Source organism: Microchirus variegatus (assembly GCF_963457635.1).
Source record: "Microchirus variegatus genome assembly, chromosome: 8".
Lineage (NCBI taxonomy): Eukaryota > Metazoa > Chordata > Actinopteri > Pleuronectiformes > Soleidae > Microchirus > Microchirus variegatus.
This window is the reverse complement of record NC_139809.1, coordinates 30,745,299-30,760,400: the sequence shown is the minus strand read 5'-3', so window position 1 is coordinate 30,760,400 and position 15,102 is coordinate 30,745,299. Positions and strand designations below refer to the sequence as shown.

Sequence of the window (15,102 nt, the reverse complement as noted above, 5' to 3'; positions counted from 1 at the left end):
AGCACCTGGTACCTGGAGTTTCAAGATCTACTTATAGTTCCAAAATCTATTTATAATCCCCAAATTCTACTTATAATCACAATATGTACTTATAGCTCCAAAATCTACTTATAATTCCAAAATCTATTTATATTTTCAAAACCTACTTTAAATCCCAAAATCTATTTATAATTCCTAAATCTACTTATAATTCCAAAATCTATTTATAATCCCAAAATCTATGTATAGTTCCAAAATCTACTTATAATTCCAAAATCTACTTATAATTCCAAAATCTACTTATAATTTCAAAATCTACTAATAATTCCAAAATCTACTTATAATCCCAAAATCTATTTATAATCCCAAAATCTATGTATAGTTCCAAAATCTACTTATAATTCCAAAATCTATTTAAATCGCCAAATCTACTTATAATTACAAAATCTACTTATAATTTCAAAATCTACTAATAATTCCAAAATCTATTTATAATTCCAAAATCTACTTATAATTACAAAATCTACTTATAATTACAAAATCTACTTACAGTTCCAAAATCTACTTATAATTTCAAAATCTATTTAAATCGCCAAATCTACTTATAATTCCAAAATCTACTAATAATTCCAAAATCTACTAATAATTCCAAAATCTACTTATTCTCACCAAAATCGCAAAATCTACTTATAGTTCCAAAATCTACTTAAAGTTCGAAAATCTATTAAAATCCCAAAATCTATTTATAATTCCAAAATGTATTAAAAATCCCAAAATGTTTTTATAATCCCAAAATCAAATCTTTTTTTTTTTACACTCAAATCTCTGAATTCTGTGATTTAATCTCTGAATTCTGTGATTTCATCTCTGAACTCTTCAGCAGTGTTTATATGAAGGCAGCCATCTTGGTCTCCTCACTAGCAGTTACAGTATGTGAGGTTGGTCAGAGTGAGAGTTCAGGAGGCGTTTCCCGTTTGTTTGAGTCGTTCTTGAACCTTGAACCTGAACCTGAATCATCTACAAGTTCAACAAGGGAAACAAAGGACAGAGAAAAATGACAGCTTTATGGAAACAGACAGAATTTATCAGGTGTTTTGACAGCGGAGCATGAAGCAGGAGGAGGCAGAACAAAGACAGTTTACGTCGTTAAAACGTCAGCACCAATAAAAAAGGAATGTGGAAAAAGATCAAAATAAAACTGGATGTCGACATCATTTTCAAAGCAGATCCATAAAAACGTGTTTTCAGTAAAGTCACTGATTCTGTTTCCTTATCTCCTCGTTCCAAAGTCTACAGACGTTCTCTTTCCTGAACGTGTCACTGATTTAAAACAAGAAAAGAACGACTCCTTAATCCACCTTCAGGTTAAACGCCTCCCTGTGGCCACAGCCTGCACTGCAACACCGACACAGACGGAAGAGTTTAGGGGTCACCAGACCGTCACACGTTCACACACGTTCACACACGTTAACACGTTCACACACGTTCACACGTTCACACATGTTCACACGATCAAACACATCCACACGTTAACACGTCCATACGCGTTCACACACGTTCACACGATCAAACACATCCACACGTTAACACGTCCATACGCGTTCACACACGTTCACATGTGTGAACGTGTTCACGCGCATTCACGCGCATTCACACGCATTCACGCGCATTCACACGCTTTCACACGCGTTCACATGTGTTCACACGCGTTCACATGTGTTCACACGCGTTCACACAGGTTCACACACATCCACACGTTCACACGCGTTCACACAGTTTCAAACACATCCACACGCGTTCACACACATTAACACGCGTTCACGCAATCACACATGTTCACACACGTTCACACACTAACACGTTCACACACGTTCACGCAATCACACATGTTCACACACGTTCACACACGATCACACATGTTCACACACGTTAACACGTTCACACACGTTAACACGTTCACACACGATCACACATGTTCACACACGTTCACACACGATCACACACGTTCACACACGTTCACACACGATCACACACGATCACACACGTTCACACACGTTAACACGTTCACACACGTTCACACATGTTCACACACGATCACACATGTTCACACACGTTCACACAGGTTCACACACGTTCACGCAATCACACATGTTCACACACGTTCACACACGTTCACACATGTTCACACACGTTCACACATGTTCATACACGTTAACACGTTCACACACGTTAACACGTTCACACGTTCACACATGTTCACACACTTTCACACAGGTTCACACACGTTCACGTGATCAAACAGGTTCACACACGTTCACGCGATCACATTGGTTCGGACACAGGTTTGCACACGTTCGCACAGATTCTCACACGATCACACGTGCACACGCATTGACGCGATCACTCACGTTCACACATGTTAACACGTTCACACAGGTTCACATAGTTTCGCACACATGTTCACACACATTCACACATCCACAAGTCCACGCACATTCACACGCTCACTCTCCCACACCAAAGCCCATAGCGAAAACCAGTGATTTTAACATCACAGCAACACAGGAGTTCACAGGAGTTGTTGATCCACTGAGTTACAATGACTTCAGTGTTTAAAATCCTTTGTTCAGACTTCCCACAGTGACACAAAGTGACCACACGAGGCAGCAGTGGACCAGCAGCTCCTGTGTCCCTGTGAGCTAAAATCACTGGTTTTCTCTATGGGCTTTGGTGTGGGAGAGTGAGTGTTTTACTAACTTCTCTCTCTCTGCTATGACCCAGTTTCCTTTGAGGGAAATGAAAACATGTTATCCTGTGAAACTGAGCAGAAGCTTCTAACTGTGCTAATCTCAAGCCAGATTGGCGCGGTGTCATAAATCACAGAGGGGGGGATTATATTTATGCAGATTACAGGATTATGCGCTGGAAGATAAACCTGAAGCTTCACCCCTCAGTGCTTTGACGGATCCGTCACAGTCCAGTTGTGAGGAGTCTGTTTCCACAGCGACGGGTTGATTCTCCATCGCAGATCAAATGTCCTCCAGGAAGAACCAGAGCTCAGCGTTCACGCGCAGGTTTGTCCGAGCGAATCTTTCATAACGACTTCCTGTCTGTAATGAACTGTGATGCGATTAAGCCGCAGAGATGATAACAGCTCAACTTCCTGTTTCTACTCATCTGATCAAACTCTGATCATTATCCGTCTGGTCACATGACTGATGTCCTCCTTCACCTCCTGCAGATCTTCTCCAGCTTCTTCTCCCCGTTTCCACCTGGACGTCTGGCTCCTCTTCACCGTCCACAGCTGGGTCCTGGACGTGGCCCGGACCGTCGCCATGGTAACGGGACAATAACTGGGTTGAATAAAACTTTATTTACAATTGATCACCAACATGTATGCTCTTTGTTGTCCATCGTGAAGCACAGTCAGTGTCCTCTGTTTGCAGCTCGTCCTCTCGGTGGACGTCTGTCCTCTGAACCGTCCTGGTGTCGCAGATTATCTGCAGCTTCTCTACAGCGTCACGCTGCCTCTGGTTCTGCTCAGAGTAAGACACACACACGTTCACAATCGTTCACACACATTCACAAGCTTTCACACACGTTCTCTCATGTTCACATTCGTTCTCATGTGCACACTCGTTCACAAGCGTCCACACATTCACACGCATTCACACACGTCCACATGTACACAAGTGTTTACGCGTTCACAAGCGTTCACACGTTTACAAGCATTCACACACGTACACATGTCCACACATGTTCACAAGCATTTACGCGTTCATAAGCTTTCACACACGTTTACACACGTTCACGAGTGTTCACAAGCGTTCTCTCATGTTCACACACGTTCACACGCGTCCACACGCTTTCACACATTCACACGAGTTCACACACGTTAACGCTTCACACACGTCCACACGCGTCCACGCGTTCACACGAGTTCACACACGTTAACGTGTTCACACACGTACACATGTCCACACATGTTCACAAGCGTTTACGCGTTCATAAGCTTTCACACACGTTTACACACGTTCTCTCATGTTCACATTTGTTCTATTATGTGCACACTCGTTCACACACGTTCACAAGCGTTCACACATTTACACGCGTTCACACATGTTAAGGAGTTCATACACGTCTACACACATTCACACGTTCACAAGCATTCACACACGTCCACATGTACACAAGCGTTTACGCGTTCACAAGCGTTCACACGTTTACAAGCATTCACACACGTACACATGTCCACACATGTTCACAAGCGTTTACGCGTTCATTAGCTTTCACACACGTTTACACACGTTCACGAGTGTTCACAAGCGTTCTCTCATGGTTACACTCGTTCTCTCATGTTCACACACGTTCACAAGCATCCACACACGTTCACACGAGTTCACACAAGTTAACGCATTCATACACGCTCACACACCTTCACACATTCACAAGCGTTATCGCGCTCACAAGCGTTCACAAGCATTCACACACATTCACACGTTCACAAGCATTCACACACATTCACACGTTCACAAGCATTCACACACATTCACACGTTCACAAGCATTCACACACATTCACACGTTCACAAGCATTCACACACATCCCCATGTCCACACATGTTCAAAAGCGTTCACACACGTTCTCTCATGTACAACCTTGTTCACACACGTTCACAAGCGTTCACACATTTACATGAGTTCACACGTTAACGCGTTCACACACGTTCACACGTCTTTTCCGCTCGTGGTCAAAACATCTGGGGGTTTTTTTGTCGCAGATGCTCGAGCGCAGCCCCAGGACGCTGCCCCTAGTGGTCGTCCGCCTCGGTGTCGTCGCGGTCGTCATGGGAACCAGCTTCCACCTGGTGGCCGACTCCGTCACCCGTCGCCTCCTGCTGGTTGGCTACCAGCTGCAGCTGTCCGTCAGGGAGAACCCGGCGATGAAGGAACTCGGGTCGTCGTCTCTGGTCGGTTCTGGAGTGACGCGGAGTCGCGACGGCGCCGAAGAAACGTGAACGAGACAAAGTGACGAGTCGTTTTTGTCTCCGCAGGTCGACGCCTTTGAGCTTCTGTTTCACTACGACGACGCGCTCGGTCATGTGATGTGGTGAGACGGGACGTTGTTACCTTTTTTACGACAAGCTGGAGTTTACGGGGGGGGCGGAGCTTAGTCCAGAGGGCTGTCAGAAAGGGGGTGGGACGAATTCTGACTAAAGTGTTGCTAGCTATTGTTAGCTGTTCCGCTCTTACACACTTTAAAGACAAAATTTAACTTTTATATATTTAAAAGTCTTTAGACGAGACTTTGAAGTTTACGTTATTTTACGGTTTATGGCCGTTTTGTGGCGCCATGTTTCTACAGAAGCCTAAAAAGACAAACCAGCATTAGCTGGTCCTCTCTGCAGTTTCCAGTTTCGCCATTAGAGGTCACTAAATCTTGCACACGGGATGAACATTCCCAAACGTTTTTAGCAAATTTGCTAAATATGTTATATAGCATTACAAAGCTAACATTTCAATCGCTACATACACTGACAAACAAGACTAGCTTAAACACAGTTGGGGGCGGAGCTTTGACCGGTGGAGTGACAGGAGGGGGCGGGATTTGTCCGAGGCATTTTGTTAAACGTGTTTCCTGCTATTGCTAACTGCTCCACACTCACAGACCCCAGCTTTAAAGGTCCAGTGTGTGATTTATTGGCAGAAATGTAATAAACTTCATATAAGTATGTTTATATTTGTGTATAATCACTTTAAAATACTTTATAAAAATACTTTTATACTCTCTCTCTCTCTGTTTCCCAGGTCTGTCCCTCTCTTCCTCGTACACTTGCTCTTCTTCAGCGGTTGTTTCTGTCACAGGACACAGGAGCAGAGGCTGCTGCCCCCTGCTGCCTGGATGCTACTCGCTCCCAACGCCGCCTACTACTGGTCAGACGGTGTTACTGCAGTAGGAACATGTGATGGAAGGAACAAGAGAGAGTAATAACAAGGCGTAGAAGGACACAGTAGAATAAATTATTGCTTATACAAATTAAACTGGTGCAAAAAGTGGTAAAACTGAATAAAATATTCAGTAGAATTTACAACTCAACATTTATAAGAACAAGGAAAAACGACTGAATGAATAAAACTAAAATAAATAAAATAGAATTAAATCAATAAACATCCACACTGTTCTGTCAGTGTTTCATTTCACCTTAAACCATAATTAGACTAATGAACAACAGTAGCTGAGCCTGTGTGTGTGTGTGTGTGTGTGTGTGTGTGTGTGTGTGTTCTTGTACTTGCAGCATACTGAGGACCAGTGAGGGGTTTTTAACCAACAAAGTCAGGACATTTTGGCCGGTCCTCACTTTGTCTTCATTCAAATCACTTCCTTAGGTTGTAAACGTGCTATACTCGTCCTCAATTTGGTCCAAAAACCTTGTTTTCCAGCCCAGGTGTTTTCACACACGTTTTGCTCTGGGGCTCCACCTGCAGACATGTTATGGTACTGCACCCAGTGGTTCTTTATCGATGTCGTTCACGGAGTAGATATTTGTAATTGTGTTGATTTATAAAGTGGAAATGCTGGTCCTCACTTTGTCAGCACTTTCACCCGGTCCTCAGTATGCTGCAAGTACAAGAATGTGTGTGTGTGTGTGTGTGTGTGTGTGTGTGTGTGTGTGTGTGTGTGTGTGTCACAGTAATAATTGATCGGTGAGTTCTCAGGTGTTGTTCGTGACTCATGACCTCACTCAGCCTGTCTGTTTCTTTGTTTACTGAGCCGCCCTGTTTGAACAACATATGTGTGTACAAATACACACATGCCCCCTTGTGGTGCTGACAGGTACCTGATCACTGAGGGACAGACCTTCATCATCTTCATCTTCACCTGCTTTGCGATGACAGCCACGGTGATGCGCCAGAGGAGGCGGGGCTTGGTGCCCGACGCTAACGGCGTCTTCATGCTCTCCAGGTGAAGCTTTGATACTTTAATATTCGACAAACAGACGATCTTCTTCTTCTGATGATGATGACGATCCCTCTCTGGTTCCACAGTTTCTCTGGCGCCCTCTTGCTGCTGGTAGTGTGGGTGACACGTCTGTGGGACGACCCGGCCCTGAGGACGAGACACCCTGGACTCATCTACGTCCCTCAGCCTCGCGTGGTCTTCACGCTGCACCTCCGCCGGGTCAAACCCCCGACGTGGCTCGCCGCGTGCGCCCCCTAGAGGACGCTCCTTTTGTTGGAATTTTTCTTCAGAGATTAGCGCATTTTTTGAGGCAGTAAACGTTGGTGAAAAGAGACCAAAAATTGGCACGCAAGTCAGAACAGGCTGAACATTTTTTTTATAAAGTACAGGGAATACATTAAAAAGTGGTGCAAAATGACTCTGTAGCGCCCCCACAGGTGAAACCCGGTTTCACCAAATTTCACAAAACTTGGTGGAAACGCGTCACTGCCCAAGACGAACAAAAAAGTCTATAGCGACCATGGCCACAACTGAACAGGAAGTCAGCCATTTTTAATCGAACTCGCCCAAGCGGTAATTCCCATTTGTAGTAGACACATTAAAGACGGAAAGTTACCGAAAGGTCCCGCAGACTCGAAAGGGCGTGGCCGCGGCAACCTGGCGGAATTTTGACCAATCACGGAACACGGACCCTTGGCTTGCTGTTGTTAGCCATACCAGTCGTTAGCCAACCTGTGCGCGGTTAAACAAGCGTTAGCAACACAGATGTCTACGTAAAAAAGTACGACGTGCACGACTGATTTAGTGCGAAACTGATGCGACAAAAAAATGACATGAGAGATAAAAAGTGTTGTTTTTTCGCGGGAAATCCAGAGTTCACAAGACCTCGGAAATTCCAAGTTCCGACTACAAATGGAACGCAGCATTATACATAACTGTCCCACCCTTTTAGTTTCACAAGCTTATTCATGTTATTTTACAAACAAAATGATATCTGTATGTCTTTATCTCACTGTCAGTGTTAGTTTGTAAACCACTCACTCTCCCACACCAAAGCCCATAGAGAAAACCAGTGATTTTAGCTCACAGGGACACAGCAGCTGCTGGTCTACTGCTGCCTCGTGTGGTCACTTTGTGTCACTAAAATAAATTGGAATGAAGAATTTTAAAAGCTGAATTGACAAAATCTGACATTTGAACTTAGTGATGGAGGCAGCAGTGGATCAACAACTCCTGTGAACTCCTGTGTTGCTGTGATGTTAAAATCACTGATTTTCTCTCTGGGCTTTGGTGCAGGGAGAGTGAGTGGCCACGCAAGAAGCCCTGTTTCGCTGACTGCATCATTGCAAGTACATTTAAAGAAATAAAAAACTGAACCCACAGAACAGAGACTTGTTTTATTGCACGTCATAACAACATGGTGATGATCAGCTCTGATGACGTTAACGATGATGTCAGCGCTTCACAGACGAGCGCGACACCGTCTTAGCAAACTGCTCACAGTGGACGCGTCCGTCCGCCCCGACGCCCGCCTCCTTCAGCAGCTCGTCCACTGGAAACAGAGACGCGGCTGAAACTGAAGGTTTTGTAAACCACTCACTCTCCCACACCAAAGCCCAGAGCAAAAACCAGTGATTTTAACATCACAGCGACACAGGAGTTCACAGGAGTTGTTGATCCACTGCTGCCTCCATCACTGAGTTACAATGTTTTATTTTGTCAATTCGGCTTTTAAGATCCTACATTTGATTTACTAGAGTGAAACAAAGTGACCACACGAGGCAGCAGTAGACCAGCAGCTCCTTCGGACGACGAATGACGTGTTTTTTTTCAAATTTTAGACCAAATTTTTTATTTCTCAAAAGACGTCAAATTTGGACGATATAGTTCAGTATGACGTTTTAGTCAAATTTTGGACGAATTTTTTTTTTCTCAAAAGTCGTCAAATTTCGGACGATGTATGACGTTTTTTTCAAAGTATAGACCAGAAAAGGTTTTTCAAAAAAATTGTAAAATTTTGGACAACATAGTACAGTATGATGTTATTTTCAAAAACTTTGACCAAAAATTATTTTTCTCAAAAGTTGTCAAAGTTGGACGACATAGTATAGTATGATGTTTAAGTCAAATTTCGGACGATGTATGACGTTTTTTTAAATTCTACACAAAAAAATGTTTTTCAAAAAAAACTTACATTTTGGATTACAAAGTATAGTATAACGTTTTTTTTGTGTTTTTTTTTTTACCAAAAAAACATTTTCTCAAAAGTTGTAAAATTTGGACGACATACTATACTATGACGTTTTAGTAAAATTTCGGACGACGTTTGATGTTTTTTTTCCAATTTTAGACCAGAAAATGTTTGTCGTCCATAGGCTTTGGTGTGGGAGAGTGAGTGGTTTATAACTTGAGTTTCCTGTTGGAAAACTCTGCCTAACAGTGATATAAAGACGTGCACGTGTTTATGATGTCATAGACTTGTTTTAATGTTGATTTTCTTAAGTAGAAAAGGCTCAGGTAAAAAGAAACTAACGTTTGTAAACCACTCACTCTCCCACACCAAAGCCCATTGAGAAAATCAGCGATTTTAACATCACAGCAACACAGGAGTTCACAGGAGTTGTTGATCCAGTGCTGCCTTCATCACTACGTTCAAACGTCTTATTTTGTCAATTCGGCTTTTAAACATCCTACATCCGGATGTACTGTAGTGACAAAAAGTGACCACACGAGGCAGCAGCAGACCAGCAGCTCCTGTGTCCCTGTAAGCTAAAATCACTGGTTTTCTCTATGGGGTTTGGTGTAGGAGAGTGAGTTGTTTACAAACTTCATGTTTGCTTTATAATATAAAGCAAAGATAAAGGTGTTTTTTTTTTTTGTTAAGTGATTAAAGTCTGATTTTCACCTTTAGTCCTTTAAGTCAAGAAAACCCAAGCGCCAGATTAGAGCAGATTTAATCAGATTAAATCTCACCTTCTCTGTGGCTCAGCTTCTCCCCGTGGCCGGTGAGCGCCGCTCGCAGCTCGGACGCTCGGACGAAGCCCTTCTGCTCCTTGTCGGCCATCCTCATGGCCTCCAGGATCTCCTCCTCTGGCGCCTCCTGCTGGAGCTGCCGGTGCATGATGGTCAGGAAAGTGGAGAAGTCGACGTCTCCGCCGCGATCTGCGAAAAGACAGACAGCGACAGAGAGAGTTTGACCTTTTATTGGGCCAATAGAGTCGCGAGTAACCGCGTAAAACAGATAAGACGCAGCTTTATGGGTCCGTGCAGGAGAAATGAGGTCAGGCTGTAACACGACATGCTGAATATGAAATAAGTTGTTCAAACAGCGACGCGATAAAGCGCGACGCAGAGAGATAAAGCAGAGACGGTTCACACACGTTAAACAAACTGTGTGCGTGGAAACTTGGCGCAGTTCATTACAGAGATCCCCCTCCAGACTGACCGAAATATGCGTTGTACGGAGATAAGACGGGAGACGGGCAAACATGGGGCGGCGTGCACGCACACACACGGATATATTAAAGCCGCCGTGACTGTAAAAGGAGAATAACATTGATGTGGTCAGAGGAAACACGTTTGAAAACAAGACGATGTCCACCACAACCAAAGCCCAGAGAGAAAACCAGGGATTTTAGCTCACGGGGACACAGGAGCTGCTGGTCCGCTGCTGCCTCGTGTGGTCACTTTGTGTCACTGAAGTTAATCCGAACGAAGAATTACAAAAGCCGATTTGACAATATAAGAAGTTTGGAGTTAGTGATGGAGGCAGAAGTGGATCAACAACTCCTGTGAACTCCTGTGTGCTGGGGGAGTGAGTGGTTTATCAGTATCTAATAAGAAAAGTCTGTTTTTTGCCTTGCCTTGCCTTAGTTTTTAGCCTTTAAATCTCAAGTCTTTAATCTTCAAGTCTCAAGTCTTAACCTTCAAGTCTCAAGTCTTAACCTTCAAGTCTCAAGTCTCAACCTTCAAGTCTCAAGTCTTTAACCTTCAAGTCTCAAGTCTTAACCTTCAAGTCTCAAGTCTCAACCTTCAAGTCTCAAGTCTTTAACCTTCAAGTCTCAATTCTTAACATTAAAGTCTCAAGTCTTAACCTTCAAGTCTCAAGTCTATTCTTCTTCAAGTCTCAAGTCTTAACCTTCAAGTCTCAATTCTTAACCTTCAAGTCTCAATTCTTAACCTTCAAGTCTCAAGTCTTAACCTTCAAGTCTCAAGTCTTAACCTTCAAGTCTCAATTCTTAACCTTCAAGTCTCAATTCTTAACCTTCAAGTCTCAAGTCTTAACCTTCAAGTCTCAATTCTTAACCTTCAAGTCTCAAGTCTTAACCTTCAAGTCTCAATTCTTAACCTTCAAGTCTCAAGTCTATTCTTCTTCAAGTCTCAAGTCTTAATCTTCAAGTCTCAAGTCTTAACCTTCAAGTCTCAAGTCTATTCTTCTTCAAGTCTCAAGTCTTAACCTTCAAGTCTCAAGTCTTAATCTTCAAGTCTCAAGTCTATTCTTCTTCAAGTCTCAAGTCTTAATCTTCAAGTCTCAAGTCTATTCTTCTTCAAGTCTCAAGTCTTAACCTTCAAGTCTCAAGTCTTAATCTTCAAGTCTCAAGTCTTAATCTTCAAGTCTCAAGTCTTAATCTTCAAGTCTCAAGTCTTAATCTTCAAGTCTCAAGTCTTAACCTTCAAGTCTCAAGTCTTAATCTTCAAGTCTCAAGTCTTAACCTTCAAGTCTCAAGTCTTAACCTTCAAGTCTCAAGTCTTAACCTTCAAGTCTCAAGTCTTAACCTTCAAGTCTCAAGTCTTAATCTTCAAGTCTCAAGTCTTAACCTTCAAGTCTCAAGTCTTAACCTTCAAGTCTCAAGTCTTAACCTTCAAGTCTCAAGTCTTAATCTTCAAGTCTCAAGTCTTAACCTTCAAGTCTCAAGTCTTAACCTTCAAGTCTCAAGTCTTAACCTTCAAGTCTCAAGTCTTAACCTTCAAGTCTCAAGTCTTAACCTTCAAGTCTCAAGTCTTAACCTTCAAGTCTCAAGTCTTAACCTTCAAGTCTCAAGTCTTAACCTTCAAGTCTCAAGTCTTAACCTTCAAGTCTCAAGTCTTTAACCTTCAAGTCTCAAGTCTTAATCTTCAAGTCTCAAGTCTTAACCTTCAAGTCTCAAGTCTTAACCTTCAAGTCTCAAGTCTTAACCTTCAAGTCTCAAGTCTTTAACCTTCAAGTCTCAAGTCTGTTTTTTTGCTTGTGATGAGTAGAACTGTGTTAAATTTCGGCCATTTTTGTTTGTTGGTTCATTTGAATAAATGTGGACATTCTGTTTTTGGTCTTCGCCTCTAGGTGGCGCTAACGTGTGCGTATATTAAACGATGAAACACTCTTAACCAGGTTTGTGTAAACTGTTTCTTAAGTTAGCTAATTCTTCTTCTGTGGTAATAAAGGCGCTCACGTGTACCTATGCCGTGGCTCAGCAGGTGGCGCTGCACCTCAGAGGGGGTGGGGCTTGAGCCGAGGCATCGCATCACAGTGATGAGATCCTGAGCTGAGATCTTTCCTTTGTGCTGTCGGTCGTAGAGAGAGAAACACTCCTTATAATCTGCAGACACACACACACACACACACACACACACACACACTGTTAGATAGACTTTTACAACAGGAAACAACCACTCACTCTCCCACACCAAAGTGCAAGGATTTTGGGATTATAAATAGATTTTGTGATTACAAATACATTTTGGTACTCAAAGTAGAGTTTGAGATTATAAATAGATTTTGGGATTATAAATACATGTTGGGATTATAAATAGATTTTGGGATTACAAATAGATTTTGGGATTATAAATAGTTTTTGGGATTATAAATAAATTTTGGGATTACAAATAGATTTTGGAATACAAGTAGATTTTGGGATTATAAATAGATTTTGAGATTATAAATACATTTTGGGATTACAAATACATTTTGGGATTATAAATACATTTTGGTACTCAAAGTAGAGTTTGAGATTATAAATAGATTTTGGGATTATAAATAGATTTTGGTACTCAAAGTAGAGTTTGAGATTATAAATAGATTTTGGGATTATAAATAGATTTTGGAATACAAGTAGATTTTGGGATTATAAATACATTTTGAGATTATAAATAGATTTTGGATTATACATAGATTTTGGGATTATAAATACATGTTGGGATTATAAATAGATTTTGGGATTACAAATAGATTTTGGGATTATAAATAGATTTTGGGATTATAAATAAATTTTGGGATTACAAATAGATTTTGGAATACAAGTAGATTTTGGGATTATAAATAGATTTTGAGATTATAAATAGATTTTGGGATTACAAATACATTTTGGGATTATACATACATTTTGGTACTCAAAGTAGAGTTTGAGATTATAAATAGATTTTGGGATTATAAATAGATTTTGGTACTCAAAGTAGAGTTTGAGATTATAAATAGATTTTGGGATTATAAATAGATTTTGGATTATACATAGATTTTGGGATTATAAATACATGTTGGGATTATAAATAGATTTTGGGATTACAAATAGATTTTGGGATTATAAATAAATTTTGGGATTACAAATAGATTTTGGAATACAAGTAGATTTTGGGATTATAAATAGATTTTGAGATTATAAATAGATTTTGGGATTACAAATACATTTTGGGATTATAAATACATTTTGGGATTATAAATAGATTTTGAGATTATACATAGATTTTGGATTATACATAGATTTTGGATTATAAATCGATTTTTGAGATTATAAATATATTGTTGGATTACACATGTATTTGGGGATTTTAAATAGATTTTGGGATTTTACGTAGATTTTGGAATTCAAAATGGATTTTGGTACCAGGTTCTATCACTGATGGAAAAGCAAAAGAACCTAAACAAATCGAATTGTTTACTTTTGTTTCTTTGTGTGTGATTCTTAAAACTTATTTTTAGATTCTTAGAGGAAGAGAAAATGTGAAATGTTCAAAGCAGCCGAGCAAAGTCACAAAACCACAGTCGTCGAGGTCCAAACATGAAAATAATGAACGTGTTCACACACAGAAAACCTCATTATTATTCCATTAACTGAGCTGTGATGATGATGATGAATGAATGAATGAATGAATGAATGAATGAGTCTTACCATGAATCTGATCCTGGGTCAGGAACTTGGCCTGTGACAGAACAGAAGAGACGAGGGTGAGGCAGAGAAATCTGACAGGAGGACAACATGAAACACCCACATATTAATGTTCTCACCATCGTGAGTGAGTGAGTGAGTGAGTGAGTGAGTGAGTGAGTGAGTGAGTGAGTGAGAGAGTGAGAGAGCAGCAGGTGTCAGAGCTGTGAGCTCGTCCTCCGCTCAGGAACCTGATCCAGGTGAATGTAAGATGAGGACAGAGATGGAAATGGACGGAGGACGTCTGTGTGTGTGTGTGTGTGTGTGTGTGTGTGTGTGTGTGTGTGTGTGTGTGTGTGTGTGTGTGTCAGAACAAACAGTAAAGACACATTTGTACTACCATGTTCTTCTGTTTAACGTCCAAAATGTGCGACCTTCAAGTCTCAAGTCTTAACCTTCAAGTCTTAACCTTCAAGTCTCAACTCTCTAACCTTGTCCTACCTGACACTGTCGCTTCCTTCCTTCTTTCCTACCTTTCCTAGCACACTACCTTCCTCTACCCTCCTTCCCTCCTACATAATGATCTTCTTTCCTTCTTTCTTTCTACCTTAGCTGGATTATAAACGTACTAACTGCCGTTAACTGTCACATTCACACTTTCTGTCTGGACTGTGTGAGGAAACACACACACACACACACACACGCACACACAAACACACACACACACACAGCAGTGACACATTCTGAGCTCAGCGATGCCAAAAAAACAAACCCCAAAAACAGATCAAACCTTAAAGTATGATTTTTTTTAAATTCATTTTTCCGACGCCTCCTCAAAAATAAATAAAAACGTCTTCATTTGCCCTGAAGAGAAGAACAGGAAGCACAAAAGTGAGATTAACTCAGAGGAATGAACAGAACATCACACTCTGAAGATTCATGTATTTGTTTATTTATTTATTCACGCCAGAAAACAAACAAGAAAGAAAAGTATTAAAGGTACAGTATTTTAAGAAGTCATTTCCTGTTCAAGACAAGACTTGTG

General features: G+C 41.2%; 1 protein-coding gene and 1 pseudogene across 2 annotated transcripts; one reads left to right on the top strand and one right to left on the bottom strand.

Moving 5' to 3' along the window:
- The first annotated feature begins 3,012 nt into the window (after window positions 1-3,012).
- LOC310931218 (ceroid-lipofuscinosis neuronal protein 6-like) lies at window positions 3,013-7,197 on the top strand (annotated as a pseudogene). Its single transcript has 7 exons — window positions 3,013-3,053; window positions 3,221-3,317; window positions 3,426-3,524; window positions 4,760-5,088; window positions 5,787-5,912; window positions 6,814-6,942; window positions 7,026-7,197. The product of its transcript is annotated as a ceroid-lipofuscinosis neuronal protein 6-like (transcript).
- Window positions 7,198-8,358: 1,161 nt separating this feature from the next.
- Window positions 8,359-14,111, bottom strand: calml4b (calmodulin-like 4b). The gene is made up of 4 exons (XM_083894036.1): window positions 14,082-14,111; window positions 12,375-12,515; window positions 9,913-10,101; window positions 8,359-8,491 (listed from the first exon to the last, which is right to left on the bottom strand). Exons 2-4 carry the CDS (start codon window positions 12,439-12,441, stop codon window positions 8,394-8,396), a joined length of 354 nt encoding a protein of 117 aa, XP_083750162.1. The 5' UTR covers window positions 12,442-12,515; window positions 14,082-14,111; the 3' UTR covers window positions 8,359-8,393.
- Between the last annotated feature and the right edge of the window lie 991 nt (window positions 14,112-15,102).